Genomic DNA, 25,143 nt, shown 5'->3' on the forward strand with positions numbered 1-25,143 from the left:
GCATTGATCAATTATAATTGATATAATAATTATTTAATTGAAGGGACAAAGTAGTTTTAAAAGGTCAGCACAGAAAACATGCTATGCACTGCAGTACATTACACTATACAACCGTGTTCACATTCACAATTTACTATCATTCAGTTATTGTTATAATTGAGTTTAACGATAGAAGCTGACATTTGTTCAGTACAAAGACACAAATGGCATTGTGAACTGTAAAAACAGAGCCGGCAAAGGCTTCAAGACTCAAAGTAACATACTTTATTTTACATATCAGTTTCCAGATACAAAATACAAAAAATATTTTTCCCCCCCATAAAACAGCACAGCATTGAGTTGAGTTGATGCCCTCTCAACAAAGTACATAAATCAGGTATAAAGTGTACAGCATGTGCTCCTTTCTCAGTTTGCAACATTTCTTCTAGCAGTTTTAGCTAGGCTGGTAACAGACTCTTTTACATTGATTAGTGCGGTTGTGCAAGTGCAGTCATAACAAACGTTCCACCAAAGGAAATGTACAATCAGATTCAGTAGTTATTAATTACAGACAGAATGATTGATCAGCTAGCAGGGTTACTGCTAGTGGGAGGACGGGAGGACTTTCAAGGGGCTACAAACCGGATGATGGGGCCTTCAGTCCTGTTTATTCTTGGGTGTGATGAGAGCTGTTCTCTTTATTATAGGAAGAGATCATTATGTAAATTCATACTGAAATCTGTCAGTTTAACCATATGAACCCTAGTGTCTCTTCTGGGATGAACATTATAGCTATTTTTCGGTGAAGAGATTTGGTGTAGATGGGGAAAAAAAGGGCAGACCAAGTATAGCCCTTGGGAACCCCAGTCAACCTACGAACATATAGTGCATATTATAACCCTTACTTAACCAGTAAAAAGTACAAAGTCTCTTTTGTAAGTATGCACTTACAACAAATCCTTTGGGTCTACTTTTAAATTTTGATCACATAATGGGCCACCAATAATTCTCCTTTCCCCCATCAAAAGATACTGTGGGGTGGTAACCAGCATTAAAAACATTTCATTGAAATAAAAGATTATTAGTTGATAGAATACGGTGCCAAATGAACAACAAATGTCAACTATTCTGTAAAGGGCTGGGTACAGTCAAAATGTTTGTATGCATATACAGCATTTTTAAACAGAACCCAGAAGTATTTGGTCACCTAGGTCCTGTCAGTGTTTTAAAGTGACATGTATAGAAATTAATTGTTCACTCGGTCACACAACACTTAACTTTGAAGTATCAAGATAGCTCATAAAATGCTTATAAAATGTTTGCATTGTCACATACTGCATATTAAAACTTAACTAAACGTACCATATTGTACCATATTCCATTTGCTTTGACAGCTCAAGATTGACATGGTAAATTCGGAATAACTAAAAGGTGTTTTGTCCTGAAAGCAATACACTTGTAATTTAAATACAGCAGTAAACATTTCTAGTAATTATACTTTCAATTCATTCAATAATTTGGAATGAGACATTTTAAACAGCACAGCTGTCACAGTCAGTATGATGCTTTTACCATATTCACGCATTGGCCATTTTTCTCTTATCTCATAATGGGCCACCAATATTTCTCCTGTCCTCATCAATAAGACTGAGGTGGTAACCAGCATTAAATAAAATATTTAATTGAAATAAAAGCTGATGTTCTATATTGTCTGAATCAACTTTGCTTTTGTTTGTTTATGTGCTGTTTTACCGTACAATGTCAATGAGGAGCATATTCCATTTGTTTTGACAGCTCAAGATTGACATAGTAAATTCTGAACAAGCAAAAGGTGTTATTGTCTTGAAAACAATACACTCAAAATGTAAATACAGCCGTAAACATTTCTAGTAATTATAGTTTAAGAGATGTAAAACGTGTTTGACATTAGCTAGGAAACATGAAATGAGCTACAAATGGAATGTGCAACATTGTGGGAAATATATTTTCACATTCTTAAAATTAGCATGAAAAGTACAAATATACAGTATACACTTTAAGAGCAATATTCTTGCTGTAACACACTGCATAGAATCATTCCAAGTGTATTCAGTGTTTCAATGTACATACCAATATACGGTATATATCAACTGCTACCTGAGAAAGGTAAGTCTACCTCAAAAATATATCTTTGCTGTTGAGAGTGAATACGGTTAGAAAAGTTGCCTTCAAAATATAATCTACTTGCATCAAATTGTTATTAGTAATGTGTTGGATTACATTAACAAAGTATCCTGAGAAGGTACTTTCAGTTTGTTCTGAATTACGGATTTGTATAAAGTATGAAATTAAATGTATGATATAGTCCAGTTTAAAATCTGATTTGATCACTATTTAGTCATGAAGATGGTGTGTGTGTGTGTGTGTGTGTGTGTGTGTGTGTGTGTGTGTGTGTGTGTGTGTGTGTGTGTGTGTGTGTGTGTGTGTGTGTGTGTGTGTGTGTGTGTGTGTGTGTGTGTGTGTGTGTGTGTGTGTGTGTGTGTGTGTGTGTGTGTGTGTGTGTGTGTGTGCGTGCGCACCGTAGCTAGCTGGCCCCGCCAAGTGAGCCTCGTCTAGCCAGGCTCAGGGAGCTGTTACAGCTCTCTGAGTAGCTCAGGCCTATTGTCTGCTGAAAAAAAAGAAAAGATCATGATCGCACGAGACATATTTATGTTACATTATCTTATGTCTGGATGGATGGCAGGACAAATGTGTGGATAGAATGAACTAATTGATAGATCATTTTGCTCACCTGTGCACCCTCTTGGCTCTCTCTGGTTCCAACATTCAACACATTCAGAGAGTTGGCCCTCTTCATTCTGGAAAGCAAATACAATCTGTATAAATAAATAATAATCCAACAAGCCTTTGAGTTAATCAGAATGGGAGGGGGGACTATTTGGTAAATGTGAACAAAGCAAGAAGCAAAGCGACAGATGGTGCCATACAGCAATAGCAGATCTGACCTTATACTCTCTTATTTACCCAGTATTCATTGGGCTTGTATCCTGTGTCCCAACTCCTTTGAGCTTGCGGACCAGCTTCTCGCTGCTGCGTCGTATGGATTCCCTGAGCTTAGTAAATGAGCCACTGCGCTTCAGGGTGCCCAGCCCATCCTCCGAACTGGACCACGTAGGACGACCGTCACCTACAGTAGGACAAATAGATGGACAAAGTGAAACATAGTCAGACAGACACACACAAATGCTACTCCAAATAGAAACCGATTAATGGGCAAACAGAGAGATTGAGAGCATTTTTACCTTCAACAGATCCAAACTCCTTTTCATGTGCTCTTGTCAGAATTTCTTTGTAGAGAGCTTCAGCCTGCCTATACTTCCCTTGCTTCAGGTAGCATGATGCCTTGATGGAGAAAGATATATTTATATTTTTATTCTTTGAGACACACATTTGGGGGAGTGGCCGAGTCTGCCGTTGTCTTGTAGGTGCAAACTGTCTGTGAGACCGATCATATATATTGAGAGTTCTTTTCTGTCCTAGTGCAAAAATGATGGTTAAGTACTGGGGTTCAACGGTACTAGGGGTACGGTTCACAAAATTCACGGTTCGGCTGGATATTTTGGTGCCACGGTAGATACTTTTTCGGTTCTCAAAGTGGGGTCCGCAGACCCCCAGGCGTCCTTGAGGGGGTTCCAACTAAATGTGTTAATATAGCATCAAAATCTGTTTAACCAATTTAACCCTAAAAAAAACGAAAACTAATTTCAGTTCATTCGGTACGGGCCGTTCGGTTCGGTACGGGGCCGTTGTTACGGGGTCATAACAGTAGTGTAGGAACTTGCATCAACAACAATCTTATGAAAAATGGAGACAGGGTGTCCAAATATTTGTTTCCTGAGCCACAATAAGGAACAAAATCCATGGAAGAAGCACCTTTGTTTGCACCTCCAGCACACTCATGTCGATTCCCTTCCCCTTTTTACAGTGATGTCACCAGGGTGTGACATCACTGCAACTAAAATAATTCATCAAAACTGTAGAAGAGTTACTGGTTCATAACTCCAATTCCCATGAAACCATTTACCCAACTTGCCATTTCACCACACCTGATCATATTTAAATAGGCTGACTGACTCACTTTACCCTCACAGTGTGACTGCTACCTGTCCAAACTGTGTATTTTTTATTTGAGAGTGCATATTCAGCCATTGGCATTAATAAACTAAGGATACATTCTTGTGAGCAAGCAATCATTACAATTTTTTTCACTGTCAGTTTGCTTACTTTTTTCCACTTGTCCTTACAATGTGGAAGGTGTATATGTTGTTACAATACTTTGTGTTATCCCTTGTAAATGTTAATGAATGTCAAGTTCTTGAAATAACAATAAAGGTCCTTACACACCGGGGCGATTTTTTCGTGCGAATAATGCGTTTTTTTTTTAAACCTTATAAAGTCAATGGCTCCGTACATGGAGCGAAAAAGCGTCTTTTAACTATTCGGAACGAGTCCGAATTTTGCTTATATTCGCTATATTCGCCGGTGTGTAACAACCTTAACCCTTATACAATAACCTTGACATTTTTGAAAATACATATTTGGGCATATTTATCATTGATTAATCAATGGTTGTATCTTTGCCGAGGTCTTACTTATCTTATCCCACGATTTTGTAACCCATTTTTTCACCCAGCGCTAAATGCCTATGTAATCCTGGGCACTACTCTCCCTCTGCCAGCCTAGGGAGAGCCCAGAATTGAGCTCATGCCTCCTTCAAAGCATGAGAAGCTCACAACGCGTCGCGACGCGTTGTGAGCTTGTAGATCGGCTATTTTCAAATATTTAGTACTTTTACTTTTGGTACTTTAAGTACATTTTGATGCCAATACTTTTGTACTTTTACTCAAGTACATTTTTAATTTTGGACTTTTACTTGTAACAGAGTACTTATATATTGCAGTATCGGTACTTTTACTTAAGTAAAGAATTTGAGTACTTTTTCCACCACTGTGAATATGTGTACACAGTGCATTGTCTCTTTCAGTTTGCTTTAGTGCAGTCCGTTCAGTTCCACCCACCAGGTTGTTCTTGGTCTTGGCTACGTTGGCGTCATCGGGTCCCAGTCGGCTCTGGTAGATGTGCAGGGCCCGTTCATAGTACTGCTCCACCTCTTGGTACTTCCCTTGGTTCTGACACAGTAGGGCCAGGTTGTTTAGTTGCTTTGCAACATCTGGGTGGTCAGTGCCAAGGACCTAGGAACATTTCAGAGAGACCAGGTTAGTTGCGCTATGAACCATCGGGCAGAAACCTCTTGTCTCCATATTTTAACCTTTTGTGTTTTTTTCGTAAATGAATGTCCTACTTGATCATACTACAGCGTCACACAAAAGCATATAAAGTAGCAGATCCACAAGCTTGAGCTTGTCGATCTGCTACTTTAGCTATTTTTGAATTTGAATCCTGAAGCGTCACACAAAAGCATATAAAGTAGCAGATCCACAAGTTTGAGCTTGTCGATCTGCTACTTTAGCTATTTTTGAATTTGAATCCTGAAAAGTGACGGTTTTGGATATCTGAGGTTTCCACCGGACAGAGACGATATTTGTTTTTGATAGTTGTATCACCTTCTCTCGGATCTCCAGAGCTCTCTTGCAAAGTGGTTCTGCTTCCTTATATTTCCCTCTCTTCCCATAAAGCACTGCTAGGTTGTTCAGTGTTGCTGCCACCTGTAGACACACATAAACGGGGACAGATGACAGTGAAGTGACAATTTAAGGACGTTTAAGATCTTTTTAATACCACAAAGAAAAACCTGTAGATCTGCTTTTTTCACAATATATATCTGTGGAACCGAGTCAAACTAAATTGAATGCCTCAACTCCTACATCCAATCCAATCCAATCCACTTTATTTATAGAGCACATTTAAAAACAACAGTGTTGAACCAAAGTGCTGTACACTCAGTAAAATACTAAAATAAACAAGAGAACACACACAATAAACAAAACAACATTTGACACAATGCCTGGGGGAAGCAGCAGCTTCTCAATCTGAATTTTCAAACGCCAAGGAGAACAAGTGAGTTTTCAAACGTGATTTAAACACAGGCAGGGTTTGAGACACTCTAACATGGGGTGGCAGCTTGTTCCACAGTGTGGGCGCTGTGGAGGAAAATGATCTATCTCCGCGTGTTTTCAACTTTGTTGCTGGGACCTTAAGGAGTGACAAGACCCTTGTACCATTTTTGGGAGGTAGAAGTTCGGATATGTATAATGGTGCCAGCCCATTTAAAGACTTAAAGACAAACATTAAAGTCTTAAACTGAATCCTGTAACGAACAGGGAGCCAGTGAGGCAAGAATAGGGGAGATGTGATCATATTTCCGTGCCCCTGTTAAGAGTGACTATTTTGGGGGGTCACAGCCTGAAAAGGTTGAGAACCACTGAGCTACAGGTCAAAAGGAGCTTCCTGACAATGAGTTCCTATGTATTTAAAATGAACAATGCTAAGTCAACTCCTTAGTCATCATTGTCCATCCGAGTAGGTGTGAGTGTTGGGGTGGATGACCTACAGCTGGATGGTCCATTCCCAGAGTTTTCTCTCTGATCGCCAGAGCATCATTCAGTAGATTTGCTGCCTCTTTGTACTTGTTCTGGTCCCTGCAGAAAACAGAAACACCATGTAGCGCTTCAGTGCATGTTATCGTAATGAAACTGACACACACACACACACACACACACACACACACACACACACACACACACACACACACACACACACACACACACACACACACACACACACACACACACAGGTTTCAAAATACAATCTAGTACTCAACTATTATGTTATTTTTGAATAGCACTCGAATTCTGATCAAAACTGATAAATAAGCTTGAGAGGTACAGTAGCAAGATTACCTGCTACAGTAGCAGTTCCTCCCGACTTCATTCGGGCAGATGCGTGCGTGCGTGTGTGTGTGTGTGTGTGTGCGTGTGTGTGTGTGTGTGTCAGCACAACAGTGATGATGGTTTCCAAATCAGTTTGTTTTTTTCACATCACTGGTGGTGTAAACTCTCTGCATTACCACAAGGAAAATGGTGTTTCAACAGCCTGTGAGAGGGCCTTGTTTTTGTACTTCCTGTATAGTATAAAAAAAAAAGAATATTCACATACGCGAGTAGAGTGTCCGTGCACGCCCAGCGAGAACGGCTGCATTCATTAATGTAACGCCCGGGATTCGAACACAGGTCTCCCGCGTGGAAAGCCAACATCTTAACCACTAAGCCAAAGGGTTATCCCTTTCACTCAGGGGAGATATTAGACTTTCAGGCCATCAGGCTGAGGTAGTGAACAACTCTGTTACATTAACATGGAGCAGAAGAAAACCAGCGTCCGTGCGCTTATGCGTGCGTGCCTGGTGGGTGTCTAACGTTACTATTCTCACGTGCGAGCCTCACCTGTAAACCAGTGCTAGTATGTTTAGCATGGTGGCTACATCTGGGTGGCTGTGTCCTGAGGTTTTTTCCAGGTCTTCCAGGGCCTGTTGAAGAGTGATGAAATGTTATCTTTTTTTTTAGATTTTTTTTCAAAAATTAGGATTTAGAAAACATTTTTAAGAATCGCCTCAGGTCTTAATGGGTTAAGCTTGCAGATCTGCAACTTTTTTATACTTTTGTGTGACGCTGTTGTATGATCAAGTAGGGCGTTAATTTACAAAAAAAAAACACAAAAAGTTAGAATATGGAGATAAGAGGTTTCTGCACGACAGCGACGATACGTTTCTATATATTGCCAAAATGTATATATTATTGAACTCAACTGACTTGAATCTGAACATACGGATATATAAACCTAGGACACACCTGTTTGCAAAGTGGTACAGCGACCTCGTAGCGTCCCTGGGAAGCGTACTGGATGACCAGGTTGTGTAGGGTTCTGAGACGGGCCGGGATCTCATAGCCGCCCTGCTGCGCTGCTGCCACGGCGCTGCTTTGGTGGGGCTGTGACACTGAACCTGGACAGAAGAAGATGGAAGGTGATAAACATGGACGCATACGACACTGTACAAAGAAACCCCCGCACAAATGTTTTCATGTCAAGGACCCCCAAAATGATATGTATTTGGCCGTGGACCCCCATCAAAATATGTTGTTCCAGGGACCCCCCAGAAGCAAAGATTTGAGTTAAAATGTTCGCTTTAAAAATATATATATTCAAAGATTTGCACACATTTTCACGAATTTTCAAAAATAGCAGATCTACAAGCTCGTAGCGCGGCACTCGGTGCCACGCTATGAGCTTGTATATCTGCTATTTTTGAATAGCCCAAAGTGTAAAATAATGCTTTTTAGCTCAAATCTAAAAATGACACAGTTCCAGGTCTTAAAGGGTTAAGCCAGGTGGCCGCTGTCTAATCTGACACAGGCCCAGTGCCAGAATGTAGGCTCACTGTGTGTGTGTGTGTGTGTGTGTGTGTGTGTGTGTGTGTGTGTGTGTGTGTCTTGTGTGTGTCTGCTTGTCTGTCTACCCAACAAGTAGACCAGCGAGGGAGACACATTAGCACAGGCCTGTTCTAACACAGTGGTTCTCCACCTTTTCAAGCCGCCACCCCCCCAAAATAATCACATTTGAACTGGGGACCCCCCAACCTTGACAAGCACTTGGAATTGTAGGAGTTGAGGCATTACATTTTGTTTGACTCTGTCCCACAACTAACTATTGTGAAAATAGCAGATCTACAAGCTCACAGCGCCTCGCAACGCGAGACGTAACGTTGTGATCTTGTAGATCGGCTATTTTTACATTTGTTGCCTCTTATTATTGACAATAAGATGCATTTGACAATTTGGCCAATATTTGACCAGTTTTTATATTACTTTTGATGCACTAATGGTATTTTTTTCTTTTCTTTCTTTTCAGAGGTATTAAAGCGGTTTTAAAAGTCCTTAAATTGTCACTTCACTGTCATCTGGCGACGCCCCCAAAATCATGTGGGGACCCCCCTGGGGGTCCCGACCCACAGGTTGAAAACCACTATTCTAACAGACACTATGCTGTTGGATAAGCATTTAAGCTCAACTGAAAAGCAGGGCCTGCATAATGTGCAGTTTCACCCACGGAGTAAATGATTCCTCACCACATGAGTAACAGCAATGCTCAAAATGTGACATCATCACTACAGAAATTGTCCCGAGGTCTTGTGAAGAGCTGTTGCCTCAAATATACCTTTCCATCATGAGAGCATTCATAAAGTATTGCGAGACTAAACGTTAAAAGTGTTCTACACACCAGATTTGACTGTGTAGAGCAGTGGTTCTCAAAGTGGGGTCCGGGGACCGCCAGGAGACCTTGAAGGGGTTCCTGGGGGTCCCCAACAATATGAGTTAATATAGCATCAAAATTTGTTTAACCACTTTAACCCAATATATATGTTAAAATGATCGATCTTCAAGCTCACATCGTTGTAGATCTGCCATTTTCAAAAAGAAAAGTGAAAATGTTTTAAGCATTTTAAGCATTTTGTGCTACGGGGTCCCTAGCACAAAATATTGTCAGATGGGGGTCCGTGGCCAATTAATTTGACATAAAAAATAGTTTGAGAACCACTGGTGCAGAGAGTGGTAGTAGGATTACTGACCTACTGTACAGACACTGAGAAACAATCAAACAGCAATGTAGAACTCACTCTGTGACTGTTCCTCCTCCTCAGTAGGAAAGAGGTCATCTAGAGATTCCTTTGTGGAGGAGGTGTCCTTATCATCCTGTTGGACAAGAAAAGAAACAAACTCCACTTCGTCATAAAAAATCCGTAACTGGTTATATAAACCAGCTGATTTTAGCATGCTTGTTTATGAAAGACTGGACGGACGGATGGACGGACGGACTGACCGACAGATGATCTAGGCATATTTTTAGTATGGCTCATGTAGAGGTTGATGTTTGCATGTAATATTAGTAAACTCATGCTGGTGCAAACTAGGCTTGGGCCCATACTCGATAATATCCCATATGATATAGTAGTGTGTAGATAATCAAAACATTTTTAGATGTATATTTATCTCAAAGTACGTAACACATAATACTATAATTTAGAAAAAACTAATAATTTTGTAGTTTTGTCTGTCTCACCAGTGGTGGCTCGTCCTGGTCATATTTGCGAATGGAAGACATGAACTGGAGGTGTCTGTTGTTTTCCTCCAGAGTGACCAGCTCTTGTTCTCTGTCCTGTAGATGCTGCTGGGCTCCAGCCAGCTCGTCTCTCAGCCACTGGTTCTCCTGACAGAGCCGACGCACCTGAGGAGGAAGAGAATAAGAAAACTAGTTTTTAAAGCTTTACTTGCAGAGAATGCCCTGTTCTCGTGCACAGAGGAGCAGCAGGTGACAAAAATAGGCATTTTAATATAGGAGCTCATTAGTATTGCATGATATATTTACATATAGGAAATAGTCATTCACGCATGTGCATTTATTTATAAAACAATAAATCAAGTGTAACAGGTTTTCTATCAAACAAAGACAAAACATTTTGACTGTGTGCTATTGTGTTGGAAATCAGTTTGCCTGAAACGTGCTCCTAAAAGGTTTTTGGGGGAACATTTTTTTTTCTGTTTTCGTCACTCGTCACTTTTCGTCACTACCGAAACGGAAAAAAAAAATCACAAAAAAATCACTACCAATCAGCTTTAAATTGCCTGAAACGTGCTCCTAACAGGTTTTTGGGGGAACATTTTTTTTTCTGTTTTCGTCACTCGTCACTAGTCGTCACTACCGAAACGGGAAAAAAAAATCACAAAAAAATCACTACCAATCAGCTTTAAATTGCCTGAAACGTGCTCCTAACAGGTTTTTGGGGGAACAATTTTTTTTCTGTTTTCGTCACTCGTCACTTTTCGTCACTACCGAAACGGAAAAAGAAAATCACAAAAAAATCACTACCAATCAGCTTTAAATTGCCTGAAACGTGCTCCTAACAAGTTTTTGGGGGAACATTTTTTTTTCTGTTTTCGTCACTCGTCACTTTTCGTCACTACCGAAACAGAAAAAAAAAATCACAAAAAAATCACTACCAATCAGCTTTAAATTGCCTGAAACGTGCTCCTAACAGGTTTTTGGGGGAACCATTTTTTTTCTGTTTTGGTCACTCGTCACTTTTCGTCACTACCGAAACGGAAAAAAATAATTCACAAAAAAGTCACCACCAATCAGCTTTAAATAGCCTGAAACGTGCTCCTAACAGGTTTTTGGGGGAACATTTTTTTTTCTGTTTTCGTCACTCGTCACTTTGTCACTACCGTAATGAAAAAAAAAAATCACAAAAAAATCACTACCAATCAGCTTTAAATAGCCTGAAACGTGCTCCTAACAGGTTTTAGGGGGAACAATTTTTTTTCTGTTTTCGTCACTCGTCACTTTTCGTCACTACCGAAACGGGAAAAAAAATTCACAAAAAAATCACTACCAATCAGCTTTAAATTGCCTGGAACGTGCTCCTAACAGGTTTTTGGGGGAACATTTTTTTTTCTGTTTTCGTCACTCGTCACTTTTCGTCACTACCGAAACGGAAAAAAACAATCACAAAAAAATCACTACCAATCAGCTTTAAATTGCCTGAAACGTGCTCCTAAAAGGTTTTTGGGGGAACATTCTTTTTTCTGTTTTCGTCACTCGTCGCTTTTCGTCACTACCGAAACGGAAAAAAAAATTCACAAAAAAATCACTACCAATCAGCTTTAAATTGCCTGAAACGTGCTCCTAACAGGTTTTTGGGGGAACAATTATTTTTCTGTTTTCGTCACTCGTCACTTTTCGTCACTACCGAAACGGAAAAAAAAAATCACTACCAATCAGCTTTAAATTGCCTGAAACGTGCTCCTAACAGGTTTTTGGGGGAACATTTTTTTTTCTGTTTTCGTCACTCGTCACTAGTCGTCACTACCGAAACGGGAAAAAAAAATCACCAGTAAGACTCCCTAATCGGGAGATAAGCGACCGTAGGTCACATGTATACAGAAGAGGGCTGTAACGGCGATTGGTTCCTAGTTGTGTGGGCAATGTATAGTTTTGTTTGGTGGTCTAAGAAATGTGGTGGCAGGCATGTTGATGACATGAGTGTACACATACTGTGTAGTGTGTAGCAATTTGCGTGTTTTTAGGGGCAAAACTGTAGGAGTAGTGGGCAAAAATGTGTTGTGAAAAGCGGCCTGAAGGTGGCGCTAGAAGAGGGCCATGTGAGAAATTAGGGGTGGGGTGTCCGCGTTGCCTTGGCGGACGAATAGGTACCGGCCGCGGCTCTCCCGGACGCTCCTAGCCCGAGTTACGGCATTTTATGTGAGCTGCAGTGGCAGGGGGTCCTCCACTGGGGGCGCCACCACTTTTGCATCCGTTCTGGAGCACCAGGAGTGGGTGGTCCCCGGGAATGCCCCGTGAGCAGCCCCGTTGGGGTGGTCATTTGGTAATTTGTCCACATGTGCTCATTTTTTACACTTGGGGGTCCCCGAGGCAGCTGGGGGTCCCTGGAGCTCCGGGGGTCCTTGGAGGGTGTAGTTTGGCAGGTAAGGAGTGTGTGTGCAAAATCTGGCATGGATCGGGGCAACGGGTGCGGAGATATGAGCAGGGCAAAAGTGTGACGTGCTGATTTTTTACACTTGGGGGTCCCCGAGGCAGCTGGGGGTCCCTGGAGCTCCGGGGGTCCTTGGAGGGTGTAGTTTGGCAGGTAAGGAGTGTGTGTGCAAAATCTGGCATGGATCGGGGCAACGGGTGCGGAGATATGAGCAGGGCAAAAGTGTGACGTGTGTGACGGAGGGACGCACGGACACCTGGAGCAGGTTTCTATAGTAAATGCGACCTACGGTCGCAACTACCAATCAGCTTTAAATTTCCTGAAACGTGCTCCTAACAGGTTTTTGGGGGAACATTTTTTTTTTCTGTTTTCGTTACTCGTCACTTTTCGTCACTACCGAAACGGAAAAAAAAATTCACAAAAAAATCACTACCAATCAGCTTTAAATTGCCTGAAACGTGCTCCTAACAGGTTTTTGGGGGAACAATTTTTTTTCTGTTTTCGTCACTCGTCACTTTTCGTCACTACCGAAACGGGAAAAAAAATTCACAAAAAAATCACTACCAATCAGCTTTAAATTGCCCGGAACGTGCTCCTAACAGGTTTTTGGGGGAACAATTTTTTTTCTGTTTTCGTCACTCGTCACTTTTCGTCACTACCGAAACGGGAAAAAAAAATCACTACCAATCAGCTTTAAATTGCCTGAAACGTGCTCCTAACAGGTTTTTGGGGGAACATTTTTTTTTCTGTTTTCGTCACTCGTCACTAGTCGTCACTACCGAAACGGAAAAAGAAAAATCACAAAAAAATCACTACCAATCAGCTTTAAATTTCCTGAAACGTGCTCCTAACAGGTTTTTGGGGGAACAATTTTTTTTTCTGTTTTCGTCACTCGTCACTTTTCGTCACTACCGAAACGGAAAAAAAAATTCACAAAAAAATCACTACCAATCAGCTTTAAATTGCCTGAAACGTGCTCCTAAAGGGTTTTTGGGGGAACAATTTTTTTTCTGTTTTCGTCACTCGTCACTAGTCGTCGCTACCGAAACGGAAAAAAAAAATCACAAAAAAATCACTACCAATCAGCTTTAAATTGCCTGAAACGTGCTCCTAACAGGTTTTTGGGGGAACAATTTTTTTTCTGTTTTCGTCACTCGTCACTTTTCGTCACTACCGAAACGGAAAAAAAAAATCACAAAAAAATCACTACCAATCAGCTTTAAATAGCCTGAAACGTGCTCCTAACAGGTTTTTGGGGGAACAATTTTTTTTCTGTTTTCGTCACTCGTCACTTTTCGTCACTACCGAAACGGGAAAAAAATTCACAAAAAAATCACTACCAATCAGCTTTAAATTGCCTGGAACGTGCTCCTAACAGGTTTTTGGGGGAACAATTTTTTTTCTGTTTTCGTCACTCGTCACTTTTCGTCACTACCGAAACGGGGAAAAAAAATCACAAAAAAATCACTACCAATCAGCTTTAAATTGCCTGAAACGTGCTCATAAAAAGTTTTTGGGGGAACATTTTTTTTTCTGTTTTCGTCACTCGTCGCTTTTCGTCACTACCGAAACGGAAAAAAAAATTCACAAAAAAATCACTACCAATCAGCTTTAAATTGCCTGAAACGTGCTCCTAACAGGTTTTTGGGGGAACATTTTTTTTTCTGTTTTCGTCACTCGTCACTTTTCGTCACTACCGAAACGGAAGAAAAAAATCACAAAAAAATCACTACCAATCAGCTTTAAATAGCCTGAAACGTGCTCCTAACAGGTTTTTGGGGGAACAATTTTTTTTCTGTTTTCGTCACTCGTCACTTTTCGTCACTACCGAAACGGGAAAAAAAATTCACAAAAAAATCACTACCAATCAGCTTTAAATTGCCTGGAACGTGCTCCTAACAGGTTTTTGGGGGAATAATTTTTTTTCTGTTTTCGTCACTCGTCGCTTTTCGTCACTACCGAAACGGAAAAAAAAAATCACAAAAAGATCACTACCAATCAGCTTTAAATTGCCTGAAACGTGCTCCTAACAGGTTTTTGGGGGAACATTTTTTTTTCTGTTTTCGTCACTCGTCACTAGTCGTCACTACCGAAACGGAAAAAGAAAATCACAAAAAGATCACTACCAATCAGCTTTAAATTGCCTGAAACGTGCTCCTAACAGGTTTTTGGGGGAACAATTTTTTTTTCTGTTTTCGTCACTCGTCACTTTTCGTCACTACCGAAACGGAAAATAAATTCACAAAAAAATCACTACCAATCAGCTTTAAATTGCCTGAAACGTGCTCCTAAAAGGTTTTTGGGGGAACAATTTTTTTTCTGTTTTCGTCACTCGTCACTAGTCGTCACTACCGAAACGGGGGAAAAAAAATCACAAAAAAATCACTACCAATCAGCTTTAAATTGCCTGAAACGTGCTCCTAACAGGTTTTTGGGGGAACAATTTTTTTTCTGTTTTCGTCACTCGTCACTTTTCGTCACTACCGAAACGGAAAAGAAAAATCACAAAAAAATCACTACCAATCAGCTTTAAATTGCCTGAAACGTGCTCCTAACAGGTTTTTGGGGGAACAATGTTTTTTCTGTTTTCGTCACTCGTCACTTTTCGTCACTACCGAAACGGAAAAAAAAATTCACAAAAAAATCACTACCAACACTTTTTCCGTTTCGGTAGTGCACGTTTCAGGCAATTTAAAGCTGATTGGTAGTGATTTTTTTTTTCCCTTTCGGTAGTGACGAAAAGTGACGAGTGACGAAAACAGAAAAAAAAATGTTCCCCCAAAAACCTGTTAGGAGCACGTTTCAGGCAATTTAAAGCTGATTGGTAGTGATTTTTTTGTGGATTTTTTTTCCCGTTTCGGTAGTGACGACTAGTGACGAGTGACGAAAACAGAAAAAAAATTGTTCCCCCAAAAACCTGTTAGGAGCACGTTTCAGGCAATTTAAAGCTGATTGGTATTGATTTTTTTGTGAATTTTTTTTCCGTTTCGGTAGTGACGAAAAGTGACGAGTGACGAAAACAGAAAAAAAAAATGTTCCCCCAAACACCTTTTAGGAGCACGTTTCAGGCAATTTAAAGCTGATTGGTAGTGATTTTTTTGTGATTTTTTTTTTCCGTTTCGGTAGTGACGAAAAGTGACGAGTGACGAAAACAGAAAAAAAATTGTTCCCCCAAAAACCTGTTAGGAGCACGTTTCAGGCAATTTAAAGCTGATTGGTAGTGATTTTTTTGTGATTTTTTTTTTCTGTTTCGGTAGTGACGAAAAGTGACGAGTGACGAAAACAGAAAAACAATTGTTCCCCCAAAAACTTGTTAGGAGCACGTTTCAGGAAATTTAAAGCTGATTGGTAGTGATTTTTTTGTGATTTTTTTTTTCCGTTTCGGTAGTGACGAAAAGTGACTAGTGACGAAAACAGAAGTTTAGTTCTTGGTTAGAATGAAAACCTGCATTAATCACTTTCAACCTGGAGTCCCTATTTTGGGCATGGCAAATAAATAAAATAAATGTAATGGTGAAAATAGCAGATCTTTGCAATGTGTTATGAGCTTGTGGATCAGATATTTTCACTGCGTGACACCATCGTAGTAATTAGATGACAGGCCAAAACACAATCAATGGTTAATTTAGGAGTTGGAACATGCAACAAACCACCTCATAAGCAATAATAACTACATTGCTATGAAAGTTAATAAACAAAGATGCGTGTAAAACTACTGATGTGCGTGTGTAATCAAATGTAACAGTGGCAGATAGAAATGCTTGTGTAATCATTTTGTGCATGCACCATCCTTGAATGTGATACTTTAGAGGATATTTAGTTAATCAAAAAGTTTTAAAAAAAACATTTTATCTGGAGACAGACTCCTTTTCGAACAAGAGCTCTTTCAGGGTTCAAGGTCTCTTCTTAGAACAGAGAGAAGTGTATCGTTTAAGGTATGTGAAACATTGCCAAGTTTTGGTCTGTTTTTTAAACGTGAGAGAGGCTTTTCATCCAAAAGTCTAAAAGAGGAAAGTTGACAGTGAAAGGAGTACATTCAAAGAATGGAAAGAGAACTATGCGTTCATCTTACCAGATTTCATCAACGCAAAGCCATTGCCGTCGATATCCTACTTACAGTTTACATACACTTGCCATGACAGAACGTTATGTCATGGCAGTCTTGACTTTCCAATAATTTCTACAACTCAACAACTTCATTTTTTTAAATGAATTTATTATGGGTTTTCTGAAAATGTGACCAAATCTGCTGGGTCACAAATATACATACAGCAATGCTAATATTTGGTAACATGCACCGTGGCCATTTTCAATTTTGGTGATGTATAAAGTTGTGTCAATCAAATTAGCTTTGTGGCATGACCTCTTAAGCTTGTGTGAGTGTACGTGTGAGTGTATGTGGGACTGCCAGCCAGATATTATTTATTTTCATTAATGATTTACAAAATAATTTGGCAGGCCAGATATTATCGCTGGCGGGCCAGTTCCAGCGCTGGTGCCTGTTGCACTTGACTGGACACCACTGTATCAGCTTCTTCCATACTGTATCTATTTTTCTTCAGAGTCCTCTCACCTGTGCACGTAGCTTCTGTTTCTCTGCCTCAAGAGAACTCAGGTGGGCTGACAGTGCCATCATGACCTGGAGGGAGGAGAGAATGCATGTAGTGAGGGCAAACAGCCTATAGAGAAATCTTTTTGTTTGCTCAAAAAGAAAAACCCCACCATGGATGGTGTGGACCAGTGGTTCTCAAACTTTTTCATGTCAAGGACCCTCAAATTGACACTTATTACCCCACGGACCCCCATTTGATAAGATATGCCAGGGACCCTAATAAGAGAAGGTTTTTACAGCTCTCTAGCAGTGATTCTCAACCATTTTAATTTCAAGGACCCCCAGTTTGACATGCATTAGGCTACGGACCCCCATTTAATGGCATTTATACCTCTGGGACTCCAATTCGTATTGTATAATCAATGTTAATTTAACTCTTAGAGTGTCCATTTGGTTCCATTTGTTACACTCTCAGAGTTACACACCCATAAGGGTCCACTTGGTTCCTGTCCATCATTTAGCTGGGGACCCCCTGGAACCCCCTCAAGTACCCCTGGGGGTTCCCGGACCCCACTTGGTGTGGACACTCAAAAGAGTTTAATCTGAATCTCGTTTGATATCAAGTCAACTTGTTTTTTAAAGGGCAATTATCTGAACCAGGTAGAGATTCTGTCTTCTGTTTAGTAATGTGTTATAGACTAGAGAGACAGGGCGGGAGGACAATAATATGGGAGCAGTGAAAGAGATGGGTACAGATCTATGACTATTCCATTTTCTTCTAAACTATTCATTCTAATCCATAACAAGAAAAGTATTCTACTGCAGTAAAGAGATCAATTCTGTTCAGTTCTGCTCTGTCGTTCACTTGGCCTGGTCTTTTATTGGTCTATTATTCAGCTGTGCTTTTCGATTCTGCTCCGTCTTTACCTGGGCCTCCCCCAGTCCCAGCTCTATCCTCTCCAGTGATTGGCTGATGATGCAGCTTTTCTCTTGTTCCACACTGCCACTTTCTGCCGCTGATCTGCTCTCCATCGCATCCTGCAGTTTCTCCAGTAGAGTGTGGTTTTCTCCTCGCAGCGCCTCCAGCCCAGCTATAACCTGCTGTGTGCTGCAAAGAAGTTCCTCACCGGATAACATGGTTCAACGTCTAGATTTCCTCTTCTGACCTGGAAATTGGTATGAAGTAGTAGCATTAGTACAAGTAGTACCAGTAGAAGCAGTTGTAATAACATATTTTATCCCCCTTAATGCAAAAGGTATTGTTTGAACCTCCTTGGACTAACATTGGCTTTGTCAGCGTGGCACTGACCAAGGCTGGATAGCCGGAACGTTAAGGCATATGGAGAAAAAGAACTGCTTGATCTTGTCACTCTGAGTGCGACCCTTCACTTGCCAATGTTTGTTATGTTTTAAGAGAACAGACACCAGAAGAGTAGAGCGGTGGTCACAAAAAGCGCATTTAACCTCTTTGGACTAGCATATGGGTGGAGCTTGTTACATAGAACAATACATTATCATGCTTAATACATTTAGACAATCAAGGGGAAACAGTAACTGCATGTAAATTTAGTAAAGCCTGCTCTTCTGTGTCAAACCCATGTGACACTATCTGATTTGTCCTGATTTGTTAAACCTAATGTACCCACCACACTTTCAGTACCACCTGTGCTTCAGAGCAATGTGACAAATGAATAATGAATAATGGACCCTTTTCACAGCAGAAGGCAGGGATGCATTACGACTCACGGAAGCCCCTGGGCCAATTAACTTTTAGGGGGCCCTCCACATGCCATCCAGAACGGTCCGTCGAATGGGCACACAAGCAGACTACTCGAGTTGTAAGGTGTGGGTCGAGAAAGCACCTGTAGACATTTTATCATACAGTATTTACAGACTATATCGTACAGTATTTACATGATATTTATTTGCATGTAAAAATAAATCCTAAAAAAAATTGTCTTTTTAGTCAGATGGCCATATAGGAGGGGCCTTGTAAGGTATAGGCTGAGGGGCCCAAATATTTGAGTGTTAACCTACATAATATGTATATGTACTGTATATATATTTCAGTCAATTGTCGATCAGCCTCGTAGTCAAGGGCCCATGGGCACTGGCCCTGTCCAAAATCCGTCCATGGCTGAAGGTGATAACTTTAATTGTGGGGTGTGTTTCATTTAGGCATTTCTGTATGTCAGCATAAAGTTAACAACACAGGAGTAGCCTAATACCTAAATTAAACACACCCATAAATTAAACTACACTTCAGCTGTGTGTTTACCCATCCAAATGTCTGTCTGTCTGCTGTGAAAAGGGCCCAATGGCAAATACAATGAACCCAAGTTTACATGCATCAACATGTTATATAATAATAACCCTGATATGACATAATTAGAATCAGAATCAGGTTTATTGTCACATCACAGGTTTACAAGGTAAAAAAGTGGGTGAAATTCGTTTTTGTACATCGTTCCCATCGCAACGTTATTTCCATAGAAAGAAGAGGGGGGAGGAAGAAGAGGGGTGGGGGGGGGGGGGGGGGGGCAAGTAAGAAGGAGATCAAACAAGATCAAACAAAACATAACATAATGTAAAAATGATCATCTAGGTGCATCAAAAAAAATATTGATGTAGAATTGTAAAGTGATGATGTGGGATATAAAGGATGCCGATTCGGAGGAAGTGAGTAAGGGAAAAGGAGAAGCAAATTGTATCTGTCTACAAGCTCACAACACTTGTACAGTAGTTGACTAATTTGCTATTTTCGAAAAGATTTTGAAGGTGAAAGTGAAACTGTGTCTGTGGGGTTTAAATATGAGTGAACCAATGACTAAATAATAACTACATTGGATCCATTGGAACATGGGTTCTTTTTTCTGAAAAGTAACAGTTTTGGACATACAAGGTTTCCACCTACAGCGACAAAAAAAAAAAAAAACACCCTGCCTGCAGTCAGTGCCGCAGGGTGTTCAACGTAAGGTTGATCTCATCCCCAGATAACAACATGGTTCCACTTCTCTGGTTTCTGTTCTCTAGTCTGACCTGAGGCGAGGACGGAGGATTGGACAGAGGAAGGAGAGATACCGTAGGAAGGGGCTAGAAAGGAAAGACACACACAGGCAGGAGCAGGACATACTCTTAAGCCTGATTTATACTTTGTTGTACGATGGCGTAGATTGCAGATCTACAAGCTCACAACACATTGTGATGTGTGAGCCCTTGTGGGCTTGTAGATTTGGCTATTTTACTGTCATCTATTTAGTTTGGTTATATTTTCTGCCTATTTGCTAGCCTAGGATCAGGATGTCACATGCTGTCATATTGGGGTGTCAATTTACAGTATAGGCCTACTTGCCATTGCTAAGACTGAAAAACAACAAAAGGGAAGTGGACAAGGGGAAGATGTTGCAGATAGATAGGGAAGTAAAACATAATACAGAACATAAGATTTACTCAGATTTAGACATACATGAACGCTTGGTGTCAGCCGTCCTGGGGACCTGGGGCTAATTACTAGCCTACTCATGTTACCTGTTAACATAATGCATGTAATAGGCCTACATTATTGACATCCCCAACTGTGGGAGCAATATCAATCATAAACCCTGAATAAGTCTTCAAAAAGACAAAAATAAATAGGTCAAACGTAAGTGGCGATCACTTCATGAATCAAGACAAATAGCAGTCCTAGTGGGTTAGATTTGCATAATGGTTTTATTGTTTGAAGCTGATATTCAATAGGTTAAGCCGCTGCCATAGTGCATATATAGGTGACCTCATCCTCATTCTTTCAACGTACAGCCCAACCCTATAGCCTCAGGTCAACTATAACAGTGAACAAGGTCTATCACTGTTGTCTTGAACATATCTGATGAATCATCATGAACTAATGGACGTATTGGAGTGACACTCCTGAGTCCTGGCCATTGACAACGTGTTGATGACTCAGGGGTCATCAATGTGTCCGTACACATCCGTGGCAAGACATGGCCTTGTCTGTGGCAATTTTTTGTTTGTTTGTTGACATAACATTATAATGTTCTTATTGTCCCAAATACTGAATGTCAGTCTCTAGGTTTTCCTCAGAATATGTATTGATTTACTATGATACTATGGCACATTAGGAGTCCACTAGGACAGTGATTGTCTAACATTTTCAAGGACCCCCATAACTCTGAGAGTGTACAAATGGAACCAAATGGACCCATGTGTGCACTCTCAGAGTTACATACCTGTAAAGGTAATTTAAGGCTATGGCTCTTTATGTGTTTCAGGTAATATTACAATCCACTCATTTGTATGTCCATGGCAAAAATAGAATGTTGACAAAAATGTCCACCACAGGCCAGCATGGCGATGACCCCTGGTTAACGTCCATTGCCCTATAATCCCTAGTGGTGGTGGCCAGCTGCCACCCACAGTCACTTCCAAACACTCCGTGTAATATCATCGTTCAAATCATAAAATAGACAGAACTGAAGCTAGCAGTGAAACCGTCATGAAGAAAAGAAGTGCAGGACGAGGAGGAGATGATAATCAGATAATAAGATGAGATCTCTAACGGTCTCCCGATGGCGTTTAAAAAGCCATCGATGTGAACGGAACAACAGAGTTGTTGTCATCTCGTCTCCATGCGTTTTGTTTACGATGGGCGGCGCAACAGGCCTGCGTGTTTCCACGTCTGTCCGACCGACTATAACGATGATCACAGAGAATAATAAAGTGCAAAACAATGGGGCACGTCGGCTACAAATACAATGACGACTAGTTCACATGATATCATGTGTTTGTCCTGTGATACATCATGTCGCCGTTAACAACAATGCAATAAGCTGCGCGTTATAGCATGTTGATCATAAATATGTAATGATCGCTGCAACAATAATGGGGGAAAACGGTGTTATGATCACAGGATATATGTCAACAACACATACACACACACACACACACACACACACACACACACACACACACACACACACACACACACACACACACACACACACACACACACACACACACACACACACACACACACACACACACACACACACACACACACACACACATAAATAAAAAAGTTATTTATAGCTCACCTGTTATTAGTAGCATAAACTCCTGGCTTCGAGCCCTTGTTGTATTCACTCCGCTTTGTTATATTTGAACACCATGGGGCCACATTAAACATAACGGCTCAGATCATCTATTATTCCGTTGTGTGATGAGGTGATGTTGCGGTGTTAAAGGAGTGATGATGTGGGCCGGTGGTGAAGTAAGGATTGTAGATCATTCAACCTGCTGCTGCTGGTTCTTCTTCTTCCTCCAGAGGCTCAGACGGTTCTTCTGTCATTACAGCTTTACCTGATCCAAGCGTTTCCTTCCCACCATGCACCGCGCGGCATGTCATCCCGGGATAAGGCCATCTATCTGCCGCCCAGATGAACTGCTGCCACTTGGGCCCAGATCAGCCCAGATCAACCACCAGGGACAGACGGAGTCCCGACTCCCAGAGGAAGGCGATTTGCCACCATCTAGCGTTTGCAAATTCGCATTTAATCAAAGGCTATCTATGTCAGGGGTCTTCCGGGACCCCTAGGGGGTCCTCAGAGTTACTACAGGGGGTCCGCCAAATCTTGTGTGATATGATTTTTTTTTTACCTTAACCACTTGAACCCTAGCATCCCTTTTCTGAGGAGAACTTTAGCCTTTAGCCTAGAGCAGACCACGTAAACAAAAAAGTTGAATCTGAAATAGGCTATGTAGAGGGGGTCCCTGCTTCATCTCTGTCTCAGCTAAGGGGCAGGGGATGAGCTGTGCATCATCAAATACATTACTATATTCCAAAAACCAGCAGTTCAGTCGTATCTCTATATAGAACCACTATAGGTGCCTAAAGTAAGCTAAAGAATCAGTAGAGAGCCAGTCTTAATTACCTCTTCGGTAGTGACACTACCGAAACGGAAAAAAAAAAATCCCCCAAAAACCTGTTAGGAGTACGTTTCAGGCAATTTAAAGTTGATTGGTAGTGACTTTTTTTTTGGTCCCTAACATTCATCGAGCTCTGGACTCAGTACATTTATTTCCGTTTCGGTAGTGACACTACCGAAACGAAAGAAAAAAATTGTTCCCCCAAAAACCTGTTAGGAGTACGTTTCAGGCAATTTAAAGTTGATTGGTAGTGACTTTTTTTTTGGTCCCTAACATTCATCGAGCTCTGGACTTAGTAAAACATTTTCCGGAAACGAAAAAAAAAATGTTCCCCCAAAAACCTGTTAGGAGTACGTTTCAGGCAATTTAAAGTTGATTGGTAGTGACTTTTTTTTGGTCCCTAACATTCATCGAGCTCTGGACTTAGTACATTTTTTTCCGTTTCGGTAGTGACACTACCGAAAGAAAAAAAAAAATTCCCCCAAAAACCTGTTAGGAGTACGTTTCAGGCAATTTAAAGTTGATTGGTAGTGACTTTTTTTTTGGTCCCTAACATTCATCGAGCTCTGGACTTAGTACATTTATTTCCGTTTCGGTAGTGACACTACCGAAACCAAAAAAAAAATGTGTTCCCCCAAAAACCTGTTAGGAGTACGTTTCAGGCAATTTAAAGTTGATTGGTAGTGACTGTTTTTTTGGTCCCTAACATTCATCGAGCTCTGGACTTAGTAATTTTTTTTCCGTTTCGGTAGTGACACTACCGAAACGAAAAAAAAATTGTTCCCCCAAAAACCTGTTAGGAGTACGTTTCAGGCAATTTAAAGTTGATTGGTAGTGACTTTTTTTTTGGTCCCTAACATTCATCGAGCTCTGGACTTAGTACATTTATTTCCGTTTCGGTAGTGACAAAAAGTCACTACCAATCAACTTTAAATTGCCTGAAACGTACTCCTAACAGGTTTTTGCGGGAACAATTTTTTTTTTCCATTTCGGTAGTGACACTACCGAAACGAGAAAAAAAATGTTTTCCCCCAAAAACCTGTTAGGAGTACGTTTCAGGCAATTTAAAGTTGATTGGTAGTGACTTTTCTTTTGGTCCCTAACATTCAGCGAGCTCTGGACTTAGTACATTTTTTTCAGTTTCGGTAGTGACACTACCGAAACGAAAAAAAAAATTGTTCCCCCAAAAACCTGTTAGGAGTACATTTCAGGCAATTTAAAGTTGATTGGTAGTGACTTTTTTTTTGGTCCCTAACATTCATCGAGCTCTGGACTTAGTACATTTATTTCCGTTTCGGTAGTGACACTACCGAAACGAAGAAAAAAAAAAATGTTCCCCCAAAAACCTGTTAGGAGTACGTTTCAGGCAATTTAAAGTTGATTGGTAGTGACTTTTTTTTTGGTCCCTAACATTCATCGAGCTCTGGACTTAGTACATTTTTTTCCGTTTCGGTAGTGACACTACCGAAACGAAAAAAAAAATGTTCCCCCAAAAACCTGTTAGGAGTACGTTTCAGGCAATTTAAAGTTGATTGGTAGTGACTTTTTTTTTTGTCCCTAACATTCATAGAGCTCTGGACTAGTAAAATGTTTTCCATTTCGGGAGTGACACTACCGAAACGAAAAAAAAATTGTTCCCCCAAAAACCTGTTAGGAGTACGTTTCAGGCAATTTAAAGTTGATTGGTAGTGACTTTTTTTTTTGTCCCTAACATTCATCGAGCTCTGGACTTAGTAATTGTTTTTTCCATTTCGGTAGTGACACTACCGAAACGAGAAAAAAAATGTTTTCCCCCAAAAACCTGTTAGGAGTACGTTTCAGGCAATTTAAAGTTGATTGGTAGTGACTTTTTTTTTGGTCCCTAACATTCATCGAGCTCTGGACTTAGTACATTTTTTTCTGTTTCGGTAGTGACACTACCGAAACGAAAAAAAAATTGTTCCCCCAAAAACCTGTTAGGAGTACGTTTCAGGCAATTTAAAGTTGATTGGTAGTGACTTTTTTTTTGGTCCCTAACATTCATCGAGCTCTGGACTTAGTACCTTTTTTGGTAGCACTTTACAATAATGACCCGTTATAAAGCATTTATAAACGTTTATAAGTAGTTTGTAGAATATTAAGAAATCATTAACAACCTGTTTGTTGA

At 40.5% G+C, this 25,143-nt stretch overlaps 1 protein-coding gene across 3 annotated transcripts; it reads right to left on the reverse strand.

Annotated features, from left to right (window-relative positions):
• Nucleotides 1–241: 241 nt before the first annotated feature.
• Nucleotides 242–22,424, reverse strand: klc3 (kinesin light chain 3). Of its 3 annotated transcripts, none has more exons than XM_084064434.1 (14): nucleotides 22,166–22,424; nucleotides 18,000–18,238; nucleotides 17,094–17,159; nucleotides 10,090–10,254; nucleotides 9,647–9,722; nucleotides 7,824–7,969; nucleotides 7,419–7,501; nucleotides 6,530–6,617; nucleotides 5,583–5,684; nucleotides 5,037–5,210; nucleotides 3,261–3,360; nucleotides 2,983–3,145; nucleotides 2,750–2,816; nucleotides 242–2,626 (listed from the first exon to the last, which is right to left on the reverse strand). In XM_084064434.1, the coding sequence occupies exons 2-14, from the start codon at nucleotides 18,207–18,209 to the stop codon at nucleotides 2,543–2,545; spliced, it is 1,524 nt and encodes a 507-aa protein (XP_083920560.1). In that variant the 5' UTR covers nucleotides 18,210–18,238; nucleotides 22,166–22,424; the 3' UTR covers nucleotides 242–2,542. The 3 variants fall into 3 exon arrangements, with proteins under 3 accessions (XP_083920560.1, XP_083920559.1, XP_083920558.1); XM_084064433.1 differs by having other exon boundaries at nucleotides 242–2,623; nucleotides 7,824–7,975; XM_084064432.1 differs by having other exon boundaries at nucleotides 7,824–7,975.
• Nucleotides 22,425–25,143: the final 2,719 nt, after the last annotated feature.

Source organism: Gymnoscopelus microlampas, assembly GCF_963454915.1.
Source record: "Gymnoscopelus microlampas genome assembly, chromosome: 8".
Taxonomy (NCBI): domain Eukaryota; kingdom Metazoa; phylum Chordata; class Actinopteri; order Myctophiformes; family Myctophidae; genus Gymnoscopelus; species Gymnoscopelus microlampas.

What these genes read in the sequence shown, in the direction of transcription:
- klc3 (XM_084064432.1), bottom strand. Translation starts at nt 18,209, where the DNA reads ATGTTATCCGGTGAGGAACTTCTTTGCAGCACACAGCAGGTTATAGCT. An exon ending in ACCAGGACGAGCCACCACTG is followed by an intron (nt 9,723 to 10,089) that starts GTGAGACAGACA and finishes CTTGTCCAACAG; the next exon opens with GATGATAAGGACACCTCCTC. An exon ending in GGAGGAGGAACAGTCACAGA is followed by an intron (nt 7,976 to 9,646) that starts GTGAGTTCTACA and finishes TCTTCTGTCCAG; the next exon opens with GTTCAGTGTCACAGCCCCAC.